Source organism: Aythya fuligula, chromosome 7, assembly GCF_009819795.1.
Source record: "Aythya fuligula isolate bAytFul2 chromosome 7, bAytFul2.pri, whole genome shotgun sequence".
Lineage (NCBI taxonomy): Eukaryota > Metazoa > Chordata > Aves > Anseriformes > Anatidae > Aythya > Aythya fuligula.
The window spans coordinates 1,342,763-1,365,644 of NC_045565.1; the positions used below are offsets into that span (position 1 = coordinate 1,342,763).

At 41.1% G+C, this 22,882-nt stretch overlaps 1 protein-coding gene across 1 annotated transcript in view; it reads left to right on the forward strand.

Annotated features, from left to right (window-relative positions):
* The first annotated feature begins 15,139 nt into the window (after positions 1-15,139).
* The window catches only part of BICC1 (BicC family RNA binding protein 1), a 97,581-nt gene continuing 89,838 nt past the window's right edge, over positions 15,140-22,882 (forward strand). The window contains exon 1 of the mRNA XM_032191130.1: positions 15,140-15,381. Coding sequence (XP_032047021.1) covers positions 15,180-15,381 — 202 coding nt within the window. The 5' untranslated portion in view covers positions 15,140-15,179. The remainder of the gene's footprint in view (positions 15,382-22,882) is intronic.

A 22,882-nucleotide genomic window follows, 5' to 3' on the forward strand; every position in this document is an offset into this window, starting at 1 on the left:
AAAAAGTAGACCTTCTACATATCACATCCAGACAAATGTGTCCCAGTGTGCTGAATGTGCTTTCAACAGGAAGCAGGAATTTTTAGGCTTTCTACCAAGGCTGATTTCAAGCCATCATAAACTATTAGAGGTACATTTACTTTCCAGCATTACAGAAAACTCCTGCACAGCTTATTTATTTCATTTGTCAACAGAGTGGAAAAAAATATGCTTCTTACGTAAGATGACAAAAATGTACCAAATCATTTTCAATTATTTTTTTTTAAATGATTAATTGCAGATGGCTTTTTAAGACAACATCCTTGTAGTGCTGGGTAAACATGAGGCTACAATTAACAGTCAGAACACTGGTACATTATGCACATTTCTGATTCATCTGACTAAGCAACCGAGTCTGATCCCGTGCTCTTACTCACAGGAGTACTTAGACCCAGACTATGAAGACAGTGTTTTCATACCAGGCCTGAAGCAAACAATCTCTAGATATTCAACTAAACAGTAAGAGATGGAAAAATGATGTTTACAACAAACCAGAATTCATAGAACAGCTAATGAAAAAACAAAAGGAATACATTTGTAAGCTAAGTTACATTTCATACACATACCAAAATCATAGTTCAGTCATCTCAGGAGCTATATCAACTCTGTCCAGGATTACTTCTGCTGTACTATGTGGGTCAATGCCAGTGTATTTTTCGTGAACTATTTTTCCAGGTTAATTTCTTTTAATCACACATTCACCACACAAAGAAGATAAAGGTCTGCATTCATGCTGCATTTATGTTTGAATTCAGAATATTAAAGACTGACCCTGTTTAGATCCTTTATGCTTCCCTTCCAACTACTGCAACTGTTCTAAAGTTTAAGCCATGGGTGGTAGCAAACATACTAAATAATTATCCATAGGCAAGCCAATTAGTTACTGAGATGCTTGCCCTTTTGTCAGTCACAGCTCCCCTTGGGTCAAGCTGTGCAGTCCCCACTAGAGCAGAACCCACTACACCTCGCACCTCTGCTTCTCTCCAGTGGGAGTAGGGCCTGACTGAAGGCTGCTGAAGCATCCCTGAGGGTCCACTTACTGAAGGAAAAACATGCTGCTGGGGAAGCGGGAGGGAACCCACCCCAAAGCCCACAGAACCTCAAAATTCCCAGGCAAGCTGATCATGAGACTGACCCATTTCAGCTGAGTGGAACAGCGTGAGGAAAAGTCATCTCAAAACACTTAGCATAGACTAAACATTAACATAATCTCGTCTACAGAAAATGTAGAAGAGTCAAGAAATGCAGTCTTCTCCTAACAGCTCAGCTTTCACTTTCATGAAATTGAAAAATCACTAATTTAACTAATTCCTCATGTATTATATTGAATAGTGCCCCAGCTACTAATGTAAAGGCAAATTTTTAAACCGATCTAAGGTGTCATGATGAAAAAACAGCAAACATTTTGTAGCTGCATAACTTATCTTTAACTGCAGTAGGAAAATTCAAAAAGCGGAGAGTTGGTTTGCTAACTCCATGCTATTTGAATCTAGATGAACAATGTAATTCCCCCAAACAAGAAAAAAAAAAAATCTTACTTTATCAGAGCTAATAGCATCTGGCACTGTTCATAGGAATTTCCAATATTAACCCACCTGTAAACCAAAGAAAACATTTTCTCATAGCTCAGGAATCAGTGTCATGGCAGCTCATTTGTAAGACACTGGAATGTTGCTTGTGAAACTCAATCTGGTATGAGCACATGGAGATTTTTCAATGATTAGCCATTGTTTTATCAGCTCCAGAACAGAAAAAGGTTTCACAAAAATGTTAATGGTAACGAACCGGCAATGCTTCCTGACCACCAGAATACCAGTAGCTAAAAGGTTTTCTAGGCTTGCTTATACACATTTTTCTTACTAAAACATGTAATGAGTATTCAAAGGACTGTGCCATGCATCACAAAGCCTACTTCTAAGTCAGCAACAATCCACATACCAAAAAAATTTGTCTCCACTGCACAATATGCTCCTGTCTGGTTGTCAACCCTGGGCTCTCAGACCTGCACCTAGTAACAGCCAAATACATATTTTTATCTCCTTTTCCCGCTATTATTTTTGTTGCAGATTGTCCTTTAACCCCAAAGCACATCATTTTACATGTTGTAGTTTGAAGTACACGACTGTTCCAACAAGAAACTTGAGCAGATGCACAGTTTAATCCCATTAGTAGGCCTATTGATTTTGGTGGATTTATTTGTATACATAAAGCCAGGAAGAAGCATCATAGTGAACGATGACCTCTTTACAATCCCGTACTTACGTATTATCTGGAATCTTCTAGCTATCTGAATGTCAATATGTACGTGATAAGCTTTAGCTATTTCAGAAAGGCTGCATCCAGGATTTCTACAGTATGAGCTCAACATCGATACCATGGCGCTACAGAGTACCTCTCCCAGGGACCTGAATCCTGCTCTCCTCCTCCCCCTGTTACAGGCCAGTCTTTTAACTGATTATACACAAAGTGGATTCAAGCAGTCTGCTCCAGTACATCTGCGTAGAGAGTCACTCCAGTAAATAGTCCACTGGTGGATGTGCAGTTGTCTGTGGTGCTGTATTGCTGGGCTGTTTCCACATATAAATTATTATGCATCTCGTCTACTCGCACCTCAAGACCCACACGCCCTTTGCCACTCCAGCACTAACCACAGCATGTTACACGAAGAGTTCAGGAAGGGTACAGGTAAGTTAAGCAAGCATAATTCAGCACACAGCATCTGTGCAGAAGCCCTTGTATTGCATAATTACCGTGCCCTGTAAGGAAGAGCCCCCATCTTTGTGCTTTTACATCACTCTCTGGAGACACGCTGCTCTTCGCTTAAACGCCATCAGCTCTAAGTGTCTGTATCCCTTGCAGGGTGGCTGTGTGGAAGGACATTGCTCTTGGTTAGTTGGATCTGCTGCCTCACCTCCTAAGATTAATTTGGTCCAGTGGTCTCAGCCAGTGCTTTGTCACTAGATATTAAGACTTCAAATATGCAGAAAGGGTCAGATAAGACACTCAGACTATTTTAGTATAAAATGCATAACATTCTTAGAGCAAAGTGTGCAAGACTCCCACAACTATTTAAGTTAATTATTAAAGGGCCTTCCCTTAGGGTTAACCAAGTCAAGTTAGTAATTCATCTCATTTAAATGTACACATGCTAGGATAAAAAAAAGGAATGGAAGACTAATTATTTTGTATTTCATCCATGCACAGCAGCGTATCATAACTGCATACAGAGGTGCAACAGGAATCTAGAAAAGTAGAATAAGCCAAATGCTTTGGTGGCCATAATGAAAAGTGCAGCAAGCCACATAGTTCAAAGCCACCCAAGCTTCCCGTTCCCCTTAGATCACAGCACAAGACATACCTGCATATCAAACTACTCTGGTGACCGCACCAGTTCTTCAAACTCCACAGCATTCACTCAGAACGCAGGCAGACCAGTACATGTAAATATAATCTGCAAGTAACTTTGCAAATGTGTATCTCCTGTATGATGAATTCTGGCTGGTGGTCCTAGCCAGTACTGCTCCAAGCAATGCTTGAAAAGCAAACTTATTCAAGTCTTATATTGTTCACAGCTTTGCAGAAGAACTAAACCATAGTAGAAGACAGGAAGCGGAAAAACCATTTCCACTGGCACTAGAATAAATTAGGTGCTGATTCCTATTGCACATGGATAGAAAGTGAGTGTCTATTTCCTTTTTTTGAGAATCCCACTTTTAAATATACTGACCTACACCAACTAAATTCAGAAGGACAATCCCAACCGTCTCCAGCTTTGCATTTTGGAAATCTGATCTGATTCTGCAATTCAGATCCTGTCCCTTCTGCTGACAGAAAATTTGCTCAGCAGAAAAATATTGTGTTAGTGTGGTCAACCTTACAAGAGAATACTATTTGCTTGGTGACTAGAACATTTAGCTTTAGGGAAGAGACTAGTTGCTGCCTCTTAGCAAACAGTACTTTCCTGCCAAGCCCAAGTCTGTCCTCATGTCCTCATCTGTAGGAGTCAATATATTGTACAAAACAAAAGGAGCAGATCCAGCTGTCACAGCAGAGGTGCTGCATTTCCTAAAGGCAATGACCATCACTCCCTGCAGGTGACACATCAGTCACCATATTAAAATAAAAGCAGGGGAAAACCAAAAACCATGAACTACAATCCTCATAGAAAATGAGGAAGTCAAAATACCGCAGAAGCACAGCACTAATCTCAGAAGCAGGAAGAGTGAGATTGGAAAGATAACCAAATATATGCCAAAACAAACTAATAGTGCTTTTAAAACACATAGGGCATAAAGAATAGCCAGATTTGTCAATAACATGTTACAGCTTTCCACAAAGAAAACTAGCAAATGCAGTGTATCTCAGAATGATACTGCAATAAGCCTTTAATGAAGTTAAGTTCCACATAACATCCTCATAACTAGAAAACTGTGGTAAGGAGTAAGCACGTAGAGTAAGACCATACAACTGTCTGAAAAGCAAACAAAAAAATAAGTCTGTATACAAGCCACGTAAAGAACAGAAAACAGAGGAAATCTGACTAAATTAAGTAGAAAGTGTCCTCTGAAGGTCAAGCCTACAGTCCCATGTTCAAAACAGTGCCAATTACAACAGGTTGCTCATGGTCATGTCCCGAAGCAATCTGTTCAGGACTGAGAGTGCCAGCCTGTGCCCACTGCCTCCCGTCCCTTCATTACCTGACTGCTCCTTTGAAAGATATAAAAGAGCAGCTCTCAGGCAGCACTGCTAACCACAGCCACACTAAGTTTGGAGGTTGAGCTAAGGGCAACACCAATTGGTCACAAAAAAATACCATTAAAAACATTATTCTAATTAGGAAATAAATGTAACAATTATGGCCCAAGCTATATTTTTCAGAGAAACTCTATATCCACATGTGATCATTTTATTTACAGTATAAGCCCAGATTTGTCTTTATTTATAATCCAGTCACGCAATAAGACACCAAACATTCCTATGTAATCAGTATCTTACATAATTTCTCTTTTTTTTTTTAAAAAAAAAACACAGCAGTAATATAAAGATTAGTCCAGAAGTCATCAACATATATTTTTTAAATAACATTTTAAAAAATAGCAAGATTGGGAATCAGGTATTTATTAGGCTAAGTAAAAAAATATGCTTCTTGGTATTACCAAAGAGTATTTGTTACACTAACATGACTGGATCAAATCTTTACCTGTTGCATGTGCAAATTCATTTACTTCAGCATGTCTGTGTAAAAACGTCCAAGAGAAAAAGGTATTCCTTCATGTCACTGAAGTTCTTGGCCATTTACAGTCACTAACCTGATAAAACACTATTACAGACTCGTTTTAGGAATGTAATTCAGTCATTTCAATGCTTCCTGTCTCTGCCTCTGTGGGCTAGTAAACTTGACTTCAACAGTATGGTTACATTAACCTAGCTTTGCTTGCCATTACTATGATGTTTTTCTTTCTTGTGAGTACTATGAGTCATTTCCTTAAATCTTTGCTGGTTTGGCTGCAGCCTGTAGGATACTAGGAACTGCCAATGCTCCTCTTCTCTTCCACTTCTGTTTTTAATTCCACCGTGTGCTAGAAGCATTTCTCTATTCCATGTGTTTTATCTAAGGTATTTTTGTTGAAATAAGTAGATTTTCACCTGATGTAAATCATTCAAGGCCAGCTGTCAGCACAGCTTCTTTGAAGCTGTGTAAGTTTACACTTGTTGAAGGTCTGAGCCCTATGTTTTATTACCATTTTGATAAAGCCCTTGCAGATAACTAGCCACTTCCCATGCTTGAAAACATGGCTGTACTACTAAACTGAGGGAATAAGTGGAAAGAAGTCTTTACACTTAACCAAGTCAGTCAGGTCTTGATACATTTTTGATGACACAGGTCTTCTACATGCTCCTAACACTTGGCAGGGGGAGGAAAAACACACACAAAAAAAAAGGAACAAGAATGTCAGTACATGAAGTCTTTGACCTCTGGACATAAACAAGTTTTTATTCATTTATTCCTTAACTGGGTCACGTATAGAGTTCATACAAATGGTAATAAATTCAGGAGACCTGTATTCTCCATCTAGCAGATACAGCTCAAGACAACAGGTCCAGAAGAGATTAAGGGGAGGCAGTTTTCATCTTCTTTGAACCACCTGGGCTCAAAGCAATTGCCGTTGCTGAAATGGTTCTCATTGATGGCAGACTAAAATAACTCTGGAGAAGTGTAAGATGCCAGCTTGCATCCCTCAGTAAGTGTCTGCTTCGAAGTGTTACACAGGTAAAGAAAAGATCTCTGCTGAGAAGCAGGTAACATCAAAGAACACATCCTAGCTCTGTCTAAAGCCTGTATACTGACAAATAAGGTACCCTGGCCTCTAGTGGTTTTCCTAGTAGCATCCACAGGACTGTGCATGATTCTAATCCCACAGCACCCAGCTGCAAAGCCAGGTTCCCCCCTTCCTGCTCTTAACACTCCCCCCTATTTTAGTCAGGGCTGCATTTGCCTCAACAAACGCACTGGAAAGCTAACAGTACTTTCTTCATGGCCTGTGTTTCACACCTCCATCAAACTAACTTAACTTTTCTAAGAATTTAATCACAGAATAGCTCCTTGCACTTGGATAGCCAAACACCCAAAATGGGAAGAAACCTTTCCCACTTCGAAACTAGATATCAGAATAATCAAATCACAAAGAGTATAATAAAGCATAACAACTGAAACAGAAAAGACTGCTCACATGTATGCTTACAGAGCAATTTGTACAGCTTCAACTCTGCTTTCACAAAGCAATATTCAGAATTCAGCAACATATTAGGCTGAGTTTAAGGGATAGCTACGCAAACAGGAAATAGAAAGTACTTAGGGACATCATCTTCTAAAAGCATTCTCTGTTCAGAATCGGTACAGCAAAACAAAGCAGTGCAAAACAAAACAAACAAAAAAAGGAATAACACACAAGGGAGAAGTTTTAGCTATCAGTTTCTTGGTGCTTATAACAAGACACTCTCTCTGCCTGTAAGTACTTCTTGCGTGTCTTCTCATAAGAAGAAGTTTTTTGCTCTCACAGATAGTTGGCTGTTGAAGTTCAAGGACCTTTTGTTTCACTTCCTCTACCAGGTCAAACGCTTACTTCATCTTTGAAAACAGACCATGTTAAGTTCTTCAGGAATCATGCAAAAACAAAGACATCAAAGCAACTAAGAGTATTAGGAGGAGAGGGGAATTGAATAGAAAATGGAAGGTCCTTTTTAAATGTATCTCCTCCCTCCAGTTCAATGACCTGATAGAATACCCGGTCTGCTTGAATCAACACATTTTAGATAAAATAAATTAAATAAATTCTTCAATATCCAAAGTTAAAGGAGAGTAAAAAGAAAAAAACAAAAACAAAAACACATTTTTTTGATATGACTCTTAATCCCCTTTGTTTTATTCAGTTACTTATACGTGCATAAAGTAGATGTGTTACTTTGACAATAAACTGCTGGAAGCTCTGAAGCACCAGCATTTTACCCTGCAGGAATAAGTGAACATACAAAGCCCAGGAGAAGAGAGAAACAGATACCCAGAGTTCAGACTGAAGTTGGTGAGGTTCTCTTCTTTCCAACACCCAGAAAGCAGTATTTGTACTGTCCTATGTTACTGAAAAGCCAGATCTAAAGCTTGGTAGAGTGCTAGCCTCACTTTCAGTCACAAGTAAGCAATTTAAGTTTGCAGTACTGACACCCACTTGGAAGATGGACTTGTTTTTTAAAACAAGGACAACCAGCTGGTAAAGCATTTTATAACAGGAAAAATTTTATCAGAAAGCAGCAAGAGCAAGGCTGCTATGTAAGGCAGGACAAGCCAGAAACACAGCAACAGGACCTCAGCAACCTAAGTGCAATTTTATGTTACCTGAACACAGCAGGAAGAGCAAGGCACAAATAACACATCCTATCAACAGAATTAGATGTGGGTCAGTTATGAGCCACTATGACACACACAAGGAATCCAGCAAAAAGTATCAAATAAAAAACAGGAGGCACAACTATTGAGCATCCAAGCCCCAATCCAAAGTCCAAGAAATACAACCACCATGTAACCCAAACCAGAAGCAAAGGCTCAGGTCTGGGCTTACATAGAGCTCCTGCACGCCTGGGTGGAGGTGGAGCCCCAGCTGAAGCTGGTTGGGGCAACTGAGTGTATCAGTGCACTCAGCTGCACTGTCAGTTCTGACAGCATGTGTCAGGGTATGGCTATACTCTATATACTCTATAGGGAGAGGTGAGTAGCTGTGCAGAATAAAGGAAAGCATGTGTCAATCTCTCTGTTATGAAATAGTGACTCTCAAAGTGCTAGCAATCCTTAGTAGTGAAATCAAGTGTTAGGTTTACATTAAAAAAAAAAAAATCCTCCAATCACATTTTTCTGTTTGATTCCTGGTACATAACCAAAGGCTGATCTCAGTAGCTGTTAGCCTTTACTGCTGCAGTGGAAATGAATGAATTGCATTCATTCATTTTCATACAACATGGAAGCCTTGTATGACCAGGGGTACATGTGCAGAGTGAAGGAAACTTTCTTGTAGCTGAGGGAGCATTATAATAATGTAGTCAATTTAATTTGCTAATACAAATGGAAAAATAGATTTTATTCATGTGTCATTGTTAAATGCAGCATTTTAGCTATGTAAGATGCTAAAAATGTACAGTACACGTTCAAATATTAGCAAAACAAAAATGGCCAGAATATTATTAATAAAAATTGATCCTTTTGTGACATGAGTTCAGAAAACATTGTAACATATCTGTAATTTTATTTCTATTAAAGTAGGAGTATTCATGAAAAATGTTTAAGTATGTATTTGGTTTCAAGTGAAAGGTTTTCACATGAAGCATCGTCTTGAGGATTGTCTCCTCAGTGGTAAAGTGATACCAGAAATGATTTTAGGTACCCTCTCCAGAGGTGCCCCCTAATTCATGTCTTAAATCTTCACGCTTTAAAAAAGTACATTTGCTTTTATTCTAATTATTTGTCTAACAAGGAAGAAAAATTGTAATTTCTCTTAATTAATGATTGTAATAACCACTGTTATATTTCTTCTCTCACAATTGCTTATTCTATCCGTAAGCTGATCAGTTGAGTAACCTGCACTCCCTGCCCCAATCTGAATTGTGTAGGAAGGTCATTGAAAGAAACAACAAAATTAATTCTAGAAGGCCCTAATACAATGTTGTCCATGCTTTCCGTTTAAAGACTGACCTTGAAAAAGGTCAACGTGAAAAAGCAGACACTTCAATACAAGTCTTTCACATCTCCCACTTTAAACCTATTTTAATAAAACAGAAAGAGTGTGAAATACCTAAAAGACACCTGTGAAGACCGCAGTGGCAAACAGGAGTTTCAGAACAGGAATATTTTTTTCTTAATCCAGAAGGACTTTTTCTACTGGCTTCTAAAGAAGAGAGACAGACAGACAGAGTGCCTCTTCCTCTTAGGTAAGAAAAAAATGTGGTTATCAGATCCAGGATTTAGTATTTAGATTGTAATTTACTGAAAACTTTACAAAATAGCTTTTCCTAATTTACAGATTAATATTATTTGTTTGACAGCAATGCAGAATATTATCTGACGTGACAATGAGATTCCCAGTGTGTTATTCATGTTCTCTGTCATTTTGGTTCTTTATAGTACCATCTCCAGTTACATCATAATTCATGCTTTCATTTATTAATTACTTTCCTTACAAATCAGACAATACCAATAAATATATGTATTTTTTTCCTAATTGGTATTTACATCTCTTACTATAGTTGGTTTCTAATTTGATTTAGAATGTGAAATTATTACTTAGCTCTAACCAGCTGAAATAGACGGGTTGACTCTTGAGAGGGCCAATGCAATTCTCAAGAGTGAAAATTCCTAGATTTCTGAGATGCTGACATTTGGTTCTCATTCTCCTAACATTTCAGCAAAGACAAAGTTTACAAAGTCCTATTGCTGAAAAGTCTTCCAGTCAGATTAAGATATTTAACATTGCATGTCTATAAATACCAGTGTATAGAAGGTTATACAGTACATTGAATTTTACCAAATGTTGTTAACACCTTGTGTGCAATCAGAGAGAATTTTAAGCCTGGCCTTTTTCAGGTTCCCTGTTTTTCTCTCAGGTCCAGCAAGGCTGCATTTATTCCTCTGCTTATTCTCACAGTAACTACTTAACTAATTTATTTAAATTCATTGGCAATGGATGAGATATCAGCAAATTAGAAAAGGTAAAATATAGTGACTGTCTTTTAAATTGCAATGAAAAGAACGAGAACATTTTAGTCTAATCAGTTCAACTTCAGCTCCCAGGAATATTCTGAAACAAACAAACAAACAAAAAACACCCTACCATACAAACCAGAATAGGTAACTGTTCCACGTAACAGGTAACTTAATAACAGGATGTATACATAGCCAGTATAGATCTGACAGGAATAAATCATAGGGGACTAATATGCTACTATAATAAACTAGAAAAGTCTGCAGATGGGAGAGTAGCAGCAGAGGCCATACTTCAGGATTTGCACAGAGTTTAAACCCTGTTTCCTGTAATATTTCCCTACGGTATAGCTAAAACTGATGTAAAACTGACATAAAAATGGGCGAATAAACTTCTCCATGCAGGATTGTTATCATTGTTTCAATGCCAAAATAGAAAGGTGTATAAAATAGAGGACTGCAATGTTCTGTTCTGGGCCCGTATCTGTTTAGTGTTTTGGTGATGACCTGGGTGAGGAAACCAAGAGTATGCTTCTTAGACGCATAAAAAATAAAACTGCAGAAGTATAATATTGGCACAAACAGATGTAAATAACTGGGAAAACAGTCTTAAAAAAAATCAGGATGAAATTCAATAGGGACAAACCCAGAAGACCAGTAATCAACATCACAAATGCACACTGAGGAACAATTAGAGTTGTTTTATTTTTCTTTTTTTCCTTTTTTTTTCCTTTTTTTTTTTTTTTTTTTCAGAAAAGTACCTAGGGATTATAGTACATCGGTATAAGCCAACAATGTCATGCTGCAGAGACAGGATAAACATGATACAGAGATGAGTAAGCAGGCGTGAAACACATGATAAGATCATGCAGTTACGTTCAGCACTGGTGAGGCCTCAGCTGGTACACTCTCTCCAGTTTTGTGCTTTGTATTTCAAAAAGTCTGTAGACTACTGTGGAAAGAGCTTGTTGCAGAGTAACAATAAAAAACACCTCTGAGAATGGGCTGAGACTTAGGAGTGACTAGCTAACAGAAGAGAACACCAGAACACCGAAGGCATGCGTGATCAATGCTTGATAAAAGTCCTCACAAGCACTGAAGGCTGATACAGAGAACAAATAATCCATTCACCATGTCTGTTGTGGACAGGACAAGAATTAACAGCTTTAAATAAAAGCAAGAAAAATGCAAGTTACTTATTACGGGGAAAATACTTCTTGATGGTAAACGAAGATAGGAATTTCCTAGAGAGGTCACGGAGACCTCTTAACAATTAGAAATTGTTAAGCAGTGAATATACTTATATCTGTCAGGAATGAAGTGAGCATAATTCGGAGATGGACTAGATGACCTTTTTGAGATTTCTTTCAATCTCTTTTTTATAGTTCCACTATTAAGTATAATTAGAAAGATGTTTCAGAATCTCTCTAACTCTTATGGTTAGAAAAAGAATTTATGTCAGGAATTTGTACAGGTAGAAAAGTTTTTATAGTGGCTGTGGAGGACCTTTTATTTATTTGCTGGTGTGCCTTAAGTATACCGTCTGTTAGTGCAGAGTAGGTTTTATTATATTAATCTGAGAAATTGAAGTTAATGGGCCCAGCTTGGGGAATATGGCACAATATAATGAAAAGTCAAATCTTACGGGCTGTTACTTCTGCAAAGGAGACCAATGCTATAAATAAAGCATTTCAAAATGCCACCAGCATTAATTTTCACCAGTAATAAACCTCTCCTAAATTACTGAAACCAAAGTGAGCATTCTCCCTAGCAAAGCACTTCTAGATACCACAGGTCACTTAAAGATTGTGTATGCCTCCATTTCTTTCCCCACCCTCACTTCATAGCTTTGTGAGCCAGTCTTTTCATGCATAACTCCCACCTCAAAAAAATACAGACAATGGCACTTTGCTTCACAGTTGTGTCGTGAAGTAAGTAAATAAATTCAAGATTGCAAGGTCTGGAATACAGACCATGCTGTATTGATGACAAATGTCTCACGCCACTCTTCCATTTATAGGTGATCTCTGCATCTTGGGCTTGCAGAGTACAGAGACAGCCAGCTGTCAGCTTCATCCTTTGGCAGCACATCTCTTCCTTTGTCACATCTCTTCCTTCTCCATAGGAGAGGTCCTATACAGCTCTAGATTTGGGGGTTCCATGCAGTCCCAAAGAGATGTGATTGATTAGAATAGATAAACTGGCTCATGAATCTCCTTTAAACTCACAGAAGCTATTCCGCACAGATGGATACTATACAAGACACTTTACATATCCTTTGAGTGTGAGAAAAAAACAAACACTGTTCTCTTCAGTTAGGCTTTTTCTGAGTTTTGCAAATATTACATGTGTGTGAGGTGAGGAAAAGAGAACAGGATGAAAAAAGAGGGAGAGAACGTAGCAAAATAGACCTGGTATGCCGAAATGAGAAAGATCCTGTTATTCTTTTCTTTGATCAAGCCACTGGCCACAGAAAAATGGCCAAAAGAGGTTACGTATGCCAAAGTCAACTCCAGCTTATGTTCCTTATAGCCATTTGATCTTTTATCTGCCAACTTCCTCCCACTTTCCCCAATTGTGTCCACATTTAATATTATTTTAGCCATTAAAATGTGGTTTCTCCTTAAAGACTTCTGTGCAACAAACGTTTTATTCTTCCACTGCAATATAGTAGAGAAATAAAATGCCATTTATGCAATACAAATGATACTTTACTGAACATATACCACCAATAAAAACTCCTAATCATTAAAACCGTTTATTTTTTGGACATTTATATGGATTTAGATAGGCTTAATTTCATTTTTGGTCTAAAACCGCACCGTGAAAGGGGTTATTTCTAATTAATAAAAACTGAACTGTGTACATCATTATTTTTAAAGAGATCTTTGATTTATTATATTGTTTACATGGTTGCTGAAAAAATACTGCTGAGTTTGACCATAGCTAATTTAGGAGAAAGAAGGTTTCTGTGGCTGTATTGTAGGAATTGATAAAATACAAGGAAAGGGACCTCCTACCTTGAGAATCTCTGACTGTAAATCTAACTAGCTTATGAGTGGAAAATACCCAAATAATTGTTCTGCTTGGAGGTGCTAAGCACCTGTAGCAGCTGTGGATTGTAATTGGCCTTGTTGACACTCATAACTTCCGAACATTTGGATTGTATAACTCACAGGTCGTGGCATCTAGAAGACAGACAAGTCCAGCTGATGCTGATCTGGGGGCAAAGCAGCAGAATTCTCTGGATATCAACCTGGTTTGATATGGACCATCTTCACTTTCCCATCTGAAAAAAAAAAGGGGGGGGGGGGGGATGGATTGATAACTAAACTTCTGAACTGGGACGAAAAGCACTGTCCCACTTTCAGTCTTCCCTCAGACTGCCTACCACACCTTAAGTATCATCGTGCTACAAGCAAACTATTATGAAGAGAAACGGAGATCACATTATTTTAAAGACCTGTATTAATGTTTTGTGCTGTTGTTGTTGGCTTTGGCTGTTTTAATTACCATGGTCATGAGAAGTACCAGAGGATCTTGTGAGAAGTATGCTGCCTGCAAGCCACTGGCTAGGATTCCCAGAGGTTGTGAGACCTCCAGGATAATTAAATGCTACAGCTGAATACTCGGTGTTTCCAGTAAGACTGCCTCCCCCTGTGCATGTAGCGTTCAGTAAAAATGAAACCATAGGTGGTGTAGAAATCACAATCACGGTGTTAAGTGGGAAATGTGCAAATGTCTCAGTGAGCCAAAATGCAAACCTCTGTAAAAATAACTGCGCCTTACAACAAGATGTAGAGTGGCTCCCATCTACCTGGAGCATCAGCACAGCTCCTGAGGAATTTTGGTATTGTCCTTCAGGCTGACGTTAGCTGTGAGGTGAGTAACCACCACCTGAGCCCGCTGTAATTTTTCCACTGCTTTCTGGTATGCGTTCAGCAGCGCACTTTGGCCACCAGGAGCCATTTGGCATCACAGCCAGTGCCAGGTCTTCTGTGGACGCTTCCTTTACACCAATACGCGATTTGGGGCTTCAACTGGTTGTTTAATGATGCAAACTACGCTGTGGTGAAAACTACGCTGTGGTAAAAACACTTCATGAAGGATCAGCTGTCCACCGCTGGGCCAGCCCTGGGACTCTTGCGGGTAGGTTAACTCAATTATGCCCCAAGGTCAGGGATTTGTAACGTTTTTCCTCAGATACCGAAACGTGAGGTAATTTCTCTTCCTGAGCCTCAGTACCGAAAAGCCACGAAGGCGAGAGCCGTCAGGGCGCGGCGACGTGTGGGCTCTGCCGGGCGGGAGCCATTTCCAACACCCGCTGACCAGCACAGCCGCTTCACACCGCACAAAGGTGTGTTTGTGGCGGCTTTGTGCGTGTGTGTGTGTTGGGAGAGGGGTGTTAATCAGGGCCAATTTTCAGGATGGCGACCCCAGGGCGCCCTTTCCTCCCCCCAGCACCCCGAGGGCGGGCAGCGCGGCCGGGGGGCGGGCAGGGCGGCGGCGGATCGCCTCCCACCGCCTCCCATCGCCTGCCGGCCCTCCGCCCCCTCCTCCCGGGCCGCAGCCGGGGATATCCCCGGCCCCACCCCGGCGGGCCGGCGGCCCCATGGAGGCGGGGATGCTGTGCGGGCTGCGGGCGGGCTGGGGGCGCCGCCGAGCCGCGGACGCCGCCGGGCCGGGACCGGGGCTGGAGCCGGGGCCGCGCACACTCGGCGGGGAGCCGGGGGCAGAGGCGGGCGCGGGCGGCGGCGCCGGGGCCGGGGCTGGGACTCTGGCAGGCGGCGGCGGCGGCTGGGATGAGGCCGGGGGGCGGCTGTGGGGGCAGATAGCGTCCCGCGGGGAGGCGGCCGAGTGGGGCTCGGAGCGGCGGCGGGGGCCGCCCGGCAGCGCCATGGCGGCGCAGTGCGACCCGCTGAGCGGGTACCTGCAGCAGCCGCTCTCCGACCCCGGCTCCAACAGCGAGCGCAGCACCGACTCGCCCGTGCCCGGCTCCGAGGAGGACTCGGCCGGCCCGCCGCGGCCCCTGCACAGCCCGGAGTGGGGCGAGGAGCGATTCCGGGTGGACAGGAAGAAACTGGAGGCCATGCTCCAAGGTGAGGGCGGGGGGAGGCAGCGGGGGGCGCGGGGCTGCCCGCGGAGCCCCCCGGAGCCCGGTTGCGGTGCCGGCCCCGGCGGGGTGCTGCGGGCTGGCGGCTCGCCGGGAGCGGCCCCGGGAGGGACCGGGGGGGGCCAGGTGGCTGCACCGCTGGGGTCTCCCTAAATGAGGTGCTGTGTCCCGGGGGGGCGTTCATCTGGAATGGGCTACCGTGAGGGGCTGGTGGAGAGACCTCGGTATGTAGCGCGAGTGAGGAGGCTGAGAAAAGCCGGCCACAAGCGAAACCCGCCCGTGGAGATGCGCTCAGGAGCCGCTCGGACCTACGAGGCACCGGGGATATTGAGAAGGGAAAGCGCTTGTGTGTGTGGAGAGGCAGGGAGAAGGGTCCGGAGTTACCAAGTGCTGCGAGGAGACTGACGGGTGCCTTAGCGTTTTCCTCTGGTAGTGAAACAAATTTCCATTTTCTCATCCCGCACACAGCCTGTCTTCCTGCGGGAGGGTAAGCAGGGCTCCTGAGGAGAACCCACGGCCTCTGTCTGTAGGTGGGGGCCCGTGGCAAACGGGGCACTCCTTGCTTGCTCCTGGGTCTGTTTGTTTTTCACCTCCTCGTAAGAGGTGAGTAAGAAGCCTGACAGCGCGCTGAGTAAGAGCGGGCAGCAGGCTGCGTGTCTGGGGGATGTGCTCTGCGGCCATGGCAGACACACGCTTCAGGAGGTGGTTTGAGGAGGCTTTGCATCTGTCTGCTTGTTTGGGTGTGAAGGGAAGCACGTGTTGAATGCAGCATCATCTGATTTATTAATTTAGTGCGAAAACCTGACCTTTCTGGCGTATTGGTAATGCAAAGGAAACAGATGTGTTAGGAAATATAAAGGAGGCAAAGAATACTTTGTTCTGTCAGAAGAAGCCGAACTGTCTGTTAAACATTTGCTTTCAGTCTTCCTCTTGCTACTATACGCATTTTTTTTTTACCTTATGTCCTGATTTCCTTACGAGGTAGGTTTTACTTCATTTTTTGTGGAGGAGTACATGAAGTACTGAGCAAGGCTGCCAGTGTCCCACGGGACGTTGTGAAGCCAGGTCTGTAAATGGCACCCGGAGCTTGCAAGTCAGTCATGTTACTGATTACAAGCCAAAGTTGATTTTTTTGTGCTTTTTTTTTTTTTTTTTTTGTGGCCATCTTTTGGAAGCATAGACTTTGACTCACCCCTAGGAGGAAAGGAATGGTGGAAGCGGATCTGTATGCGATCTTCAGGAGTTCAGGAACTTTCATTGGACAACTGATAGGGTGATGTTTCCTAATGTTTCTCATTCTGTGTTTTTCACTGGAAGGTCTCGATGTGAAGAAATGACACCGCAGAAGGGAGTCATCTTTGTGGTCTTAAGTGGTGATGGCCAGATTTCTGATATCCAACAGTTAACCAATTATTTGCTTTTTTTTAAATCTGAGCTGGTGTAATTGCAGCTTCTTGCTCATATTGGATCATTGAGGTCTACTCTTTTGTTTTGACCAGCTCTTAGAGAACAGGTTTATACTCATGAAAGTTACTTATTAAATTATTTTAAAATATATGACTTGTTCAGGTGTTCACAGTAGCTTTTATGTTATACAAATGTGCAAATACAACATCTTGAGTTAAGTTGTCCCTAAAGCCAAGTTTTAAAGAGCATCTATTGAAGAAACCTGTCAAGAAATGTCCTACTTGCTTGGGGAACCCTTGGTCGTTTTCTTGTTTATTTTTTTTTTTTTTTGCTGGTTACTATCTGCCCTTCACTATACTAATGAAGAAATATATGTAGGGGTCAACAGTAGAAAGAAATTGAAGAAGCTTACTGCTAGGCTTTTTGTTTCTGCTGTATATTGAATTCTATTCTTGCCTTACTAAATTTTATACATGTTCCTGCTGTGATTCTTACTCATCTTCTCTGCACTTGATATTTCATGCATAGTTTCTCAAGGGACAATGCTGGCTTCTGCAAAGCTCACCTGGTGTAGCAGACATTTTATCTAGCTCATGGGTGGGACTGGGGACTTGGGCGCTGTAATGCCATACACACAGTCCACAGATGGAGCAAGTGCAGTGGCATGGCAAAGGCAGCTCTCTTTAGAAAAATTACTGATGTGGCCCTTTTGCTACCAATCGCTTTTGAAGCAGAAACCAAGTCTGAACTGAGGTGGTAGAAAGCATTGATCGAAGTGAGGGCGCTGCTTGTACTTTTTTCTCACTTTCAAATAGTTGGTTTAGTGTTTTTGGTGTTTTGAAGTTGGATTCTGAATAGCCTTAAGATACATATATTAAATGAAAGGCAGAGGGAGCCTCTGAAATTTTATTTTTGTCTGGTAGATCGGAAAAGGCAAAAGCCGTGGTGAGAACTTTCAATGTGAGACTTTTTTATATCAAAAAAAAAAAGTCAAACTATCTCGTATTACTGTTATAGTACTTGATCACAGGTGAGGAGGATAATGGCCCTAAAGTCTGAGTCTTTACAGTGGGGTGTGTAATATCTTATAGCACATATCCTCATCAGAGTTTGTTGGTGAACAGATCTCTCTTAGAATAGAGAAACTCCTTTTTTTTTTTTTTTTTTTTTTTTTCAGGAAACAAATAGGAAAAAAAAAATCAGCTATTCTTCTCAGTAGTCACAGCTTATTAGAAGAAAATATTTCATAGTACCCTTATTAATCATAGCTGCTGTGCACTACCTTCTGGTGAACACTCAGGTGACTTAATACTGTGGAATAATTTACTTTATTTGAGTGACTGTAGCAGCTGAGTATTGTTACAAAAATGAAAACCGTGAAACTTGGAAAAGCTGTGGAAAGAGGTACAATCTAACAACTAATGCAGCAGCCATCAAAAGACTCACAAGTTTGCCATGCACTATTGAAAAGGAGAAGTAAAAAAGGCAACACCTTTCTTCTGCATGGCCTCTCTTCTTGGCTACGAAGTGTTGTGCCAGTCTTTTATTAAAAAAAAAAATAATAATCCTTTTTGCTATGACGTTCTTTAACAGACATAGGGGGGTTTGACGGGATGCATGTACAGTGCATGTTTAAATACTTTCATTTTATAATGCTCTTTCATACAATATTACTTTAAAAATGCGATTTTGTTTTTTTTTTTTGCCAAAGGGATGCCTAACTGCAGCAGTGATGACAATGCCATATTACACGTGTCTTGTCTTAAAACAAGACCAAGTGTGTGCGCCTGTCAGAATTCGGCTTTTTTAAACACATCTTTCATGTTGGGGACTCTCTGGCTAACTTGAATTTGGGGACCTAGAGACTCTTTTAATGAGGAAATTGTGTTCTCAGTTACTGATAAATGAGCACCTGAAGAAAAGCACAGAACTGGATGCTTAGGAGGCTTTGATGGGTACCCAGCACCACAAACGCTCCATCAGCTGTTGGACGTGCTCCAGAGAAGGTTGTGTTGATGCCCAGTGGGAATCCTGTCCTGCGCTGATTTACCAACACTGCTTGGGTCTGTCATGTGCTAACTGGAGTAGGTCAACATTTACAGGCACCTACCTTATGTAAATGAACATAGACACGACTCTTCTTGCTCCCTTAGTTTTTGTGCTCTCTGCCTGTGGCTTGGTGTTGGAAAAATGCTCAAGTGGTCATTTTTCACCAAAACAAGTCCTGCTCCTCTTTGATGAGAGGGACAGAAATACTCGGGCAATTTCGTATGGTCCATTTAATCGAAGTGAGCTGTACCTCGTTACTGTAAACCTACTGGAAATCACTCCTTAATTCCTTTGCCCAAAGCTCGCTGTTGAGGTCGTTGCCTGGTGCTAAGACTGCTCAGGCCATGCCTACCTCTGATGCTTGGGTGATAACCAACTTATTTCCTGTTTGCTGTTCTGTCGGGTGAAACTTTCTGCCCATTTTAATGCATAACTAGGGCAAGTGTCCTTTTAATACCTTTCTTAGACTAGTGTGTGTGTCAGCTGCAGAGAATGATAGATCAATGGCTGACAAATAAAGCTGGGGGGGCTGGAGGAAAAAAAAAAAACCTTGGTACCTCCATCTTCTTCAGTGTTCGGTGAAAACTGGGCCTCTGCTGAGACTTTGCTACAAACAATAGTTTTATTAGAGGCTGAAGATGCAAGTTAATAGGTTTTGAGCAGTTTAAGTGCTTTGGAGGCAATCTCAGCTTAAGTAGGGTGGTCCTGACTGGTGGTTTCTGTGTGGGGATGGTGACCTTGACCGGTGTGTTAAATATGTAGGTATTTGTTTGCATGGCTTAGCAGGAGTTACGGCTTCCCTGCTGGATTGCTGTGTGATGATGGCGGAAGTCTGGATGGTAAAACTAAGTGTACAGTGCTCATTTGAATAGCATACCTTACTTATGAATGAAGTTGCAAATACTTGGTGCTGTTGATTTTCACTTCTGTTTAAAGTTCCCTGTGTGCCTGTTGGAGCTATAAGAGGTATGTTATGTTTTCCTTCACCAGTTTCTTGCTGAAATGACTTTTCAAAGTCTAATTTTAGTAGGCTCTAAACACAGTTTCTCTTCCTAGAGAAAGAAATGTGTTGTTTTTTTTTCTACTGAGCTGTGAGATTTCTGTTCATGTTTTTCTATTTGTTGTTGTAGTTTATCAGCATGGCCTGGACAAGAACGTTGTTGTTGTGGGGTAACAGGAACCTTTCTAACAGCATCTGCATTTGGTGTTTAACTTACATGTAGCAGGAAAAAAAAAAGTTTAATTTCTTTGTCAGGCTTTCAAATCCCCAAAGTGCTGAATAGTCTATTTCTACAAAAATAAATATATGAAATGAATTTGTGTGACTTGTAGTTTAAAAATGTTCTTGCATTCCATTGTTAACAATTGTAATAATACCACTTTCTCAAGTTTCAGTGTTTTTTAAGTAGTACAACGGACTATCATGGTTTGGCATGAACTCCTAAGTTAAGTATTGCTGGCTTGCACATTCCTGTTGGTTATATTGTAATCTTTACCTCCATTGGAAAATATGTCCTATTTTGAGTACTTATTCCAGGCTTTTGGCTTTATGCCTGTCAAACAATGAAACATGCTAGTTTTTCTTTAATTTCAGCCCTCCGTGTTGAAGAACTAATAGTTTTTTCTACATTTCTTTTACAGTAATACTTCTTACTGGAAGGCCCGGTGCTGCTTTTCTTGTACTTTGGGCATAAACACTGCCTACACATGAACTGGACTTGAGATAGCTTATTAGTTCTCTGTATGTTTAGTAGCTGAAGGAGTGAGTACTTGATATAAGGATTTCTTCCTTAAGCCTTTACCTGTTAATCAGTGGTAGTTTTCAGAAAGATTTTGTGTTCAGCAGCAAAAAACCACTTCTTGAGCATACTGGGAAGCTTTGCTCAGTGTCTGGTTTTGTTTATGACTAGGCTTTCATGTATCCAGTTCAGATCAGGATGACTGCTTTGCATGGGGTAATGTAACTCTTCATGTTTCACTGACTTTTATAGCTGATTTATGTAAAGACTTCTGCAGTGATAGCCTCTTTACTGGGGTAGGAATATAAAATTTCCTAAGAAATGTTTCCCGTTAAAGGTTTATTGATGCTGCGAAGGAATGTTTTATCAAAAGACTGGTGAGAAATACATTTCTGAACTTTAAGGGTAAGCGAGCGTATTTGTAGTGTCAGCCACAGATAGCATCTGTCTTTACCCAGATCTGAGCAAAACACAGCAAAACCTACCAGGAGCAGTGGCTTTTGGTCACGTGTGATAGCAGCCCTCAGCCAGTTGTCCCTGCGTGGAGCTGTTGGGATGACTGCAGTCCTGACAGAAACGAGCTGCATCGCTTCTGCTGTTCATGTGGTTAATAGCAGTCTGAGGAATTGGGATATTCACCGAGTTCTCCCATGTTTATATCTACTAGTGTAGTTTTTTGGATACTGGTAGGAAAAGCTCTTGATGTATTGTGTGAGAAAAGATGGGAGTGATGGCTAGGGGGGCTTAAAATGAATGCAGATAGTAGGGTGTGTCTGAATGGATAAATCAGTTGCCCACTAGCATAACTATGTTTAATTTCTCTGTTGAAAACCCGATTTTGCGAATTGGGGTTGATGTATGCGTCCCCTTGGGTCTGTGCTGACCATTCTCCAGGATCTGTTGCTGTAGCGCAGTGGCAGCCAGGTCGTGGGAGTCAGAAAGGCACGCAAATGTGTGCTATCCCTATACTCTAGTTTGGGATTGGCAAATTTGGTTGTATTGTTTCACACTATAAAAGTAAAGGGGATGGGTGTGTATAAATATCTGTGGCACTTGGATTTTGTATGTAGGAATGCGTGGGACACTTCAAATGCTGTTGTGTGGTGGGGGCGTTTCCCTGAGCCGTTCTGGGCTAGGGATGCTGAGTAGGAATCCTGACAGTTTGGATGTTGTGCGATAGGCACAACATAAGAAAAATAGCGAACTTATTTTTTTTAAAAAAGAGCAAGCATGCCTTTGATACAGCAGAAATCAAGATTTCTAGCTTTATGATCTAAAACAGAAGAAAAATCTACCTGATTTAAAAAAAAAAAAAGCAATTATTTTTATTGCATGTCAATGTATAGTTCAACCTGATAAAATTGGATCTATTCTAGACAGAAGTTCGTAAAGATCTTGACTTTTCAGCTCTGTAGTGATGAGGTGAGATTGTCTTGTCTTGCAGAGTGAGTGGCTTTGCTTCTTAACTACAAAGCTTAGCATTAATTTCAAATTTGTAGTTGAGTTAAACTATATCTAATATTAGAGTGTAATATTAGGCACAATATTTACTAATGTTATGTATTGACTGGGAGTATTAATACGCATTTTTAGATAAGTGCTTGATCAGTTGCCAGTGGAAGAAAGGGCACTTTGGAGCATGAGCTATATTCCAGGACTGATTAAATTGTGGTTAAATATTGGGATCAATTTGCCTTCCCCAGGACAGTGAGAAGCTAGGAAAAAAACTGGTCTGTACCTATAAAAGCCCTGGTAGAATTTAGATTTTTAATCTTAAGATTTCTTATGCCTGTTACTGATGCTTTTTAGTGTTATTTCAGTGAAACTTGAAATAGTTCTGGAACATGCAAAAGTTATTCAGGCTGCCTTTGCATTTTCAAGCCGTGATTCTGTTGAGTAAGTAGAAAATCACTAATACTTTATTTGCATTCTTGTTCTATTCTTTCAGTGTGGTTACTGCTGTTTCTCAGACACCATTTTATAATTCAAAAACTGACTACCTCCCAAATGGCCAGATGCCAGCAGTTGCTTCTTTTGAGTTTGTCATGCATCTTGGGATCAGCAGCCCTATAAAGACTGTGAAATAAAGTTAACTCTTCTTAGTTTTTTTCAGTCACCCAGGTTGGTATCCCCTAGAACTTAAATGGGTCAAAAAGGGACCTCTCTATTAAAGGCTAAGGAGCATTGGAGGACATTGTGGTCACTAGAGGAGGTCACTTGCAAGGATGTATTCAGCCTGTGGTCAGCTGGAGGTCTCCCGAAGACTTCCTCAGCTTGTGGTGGGTGATGTGT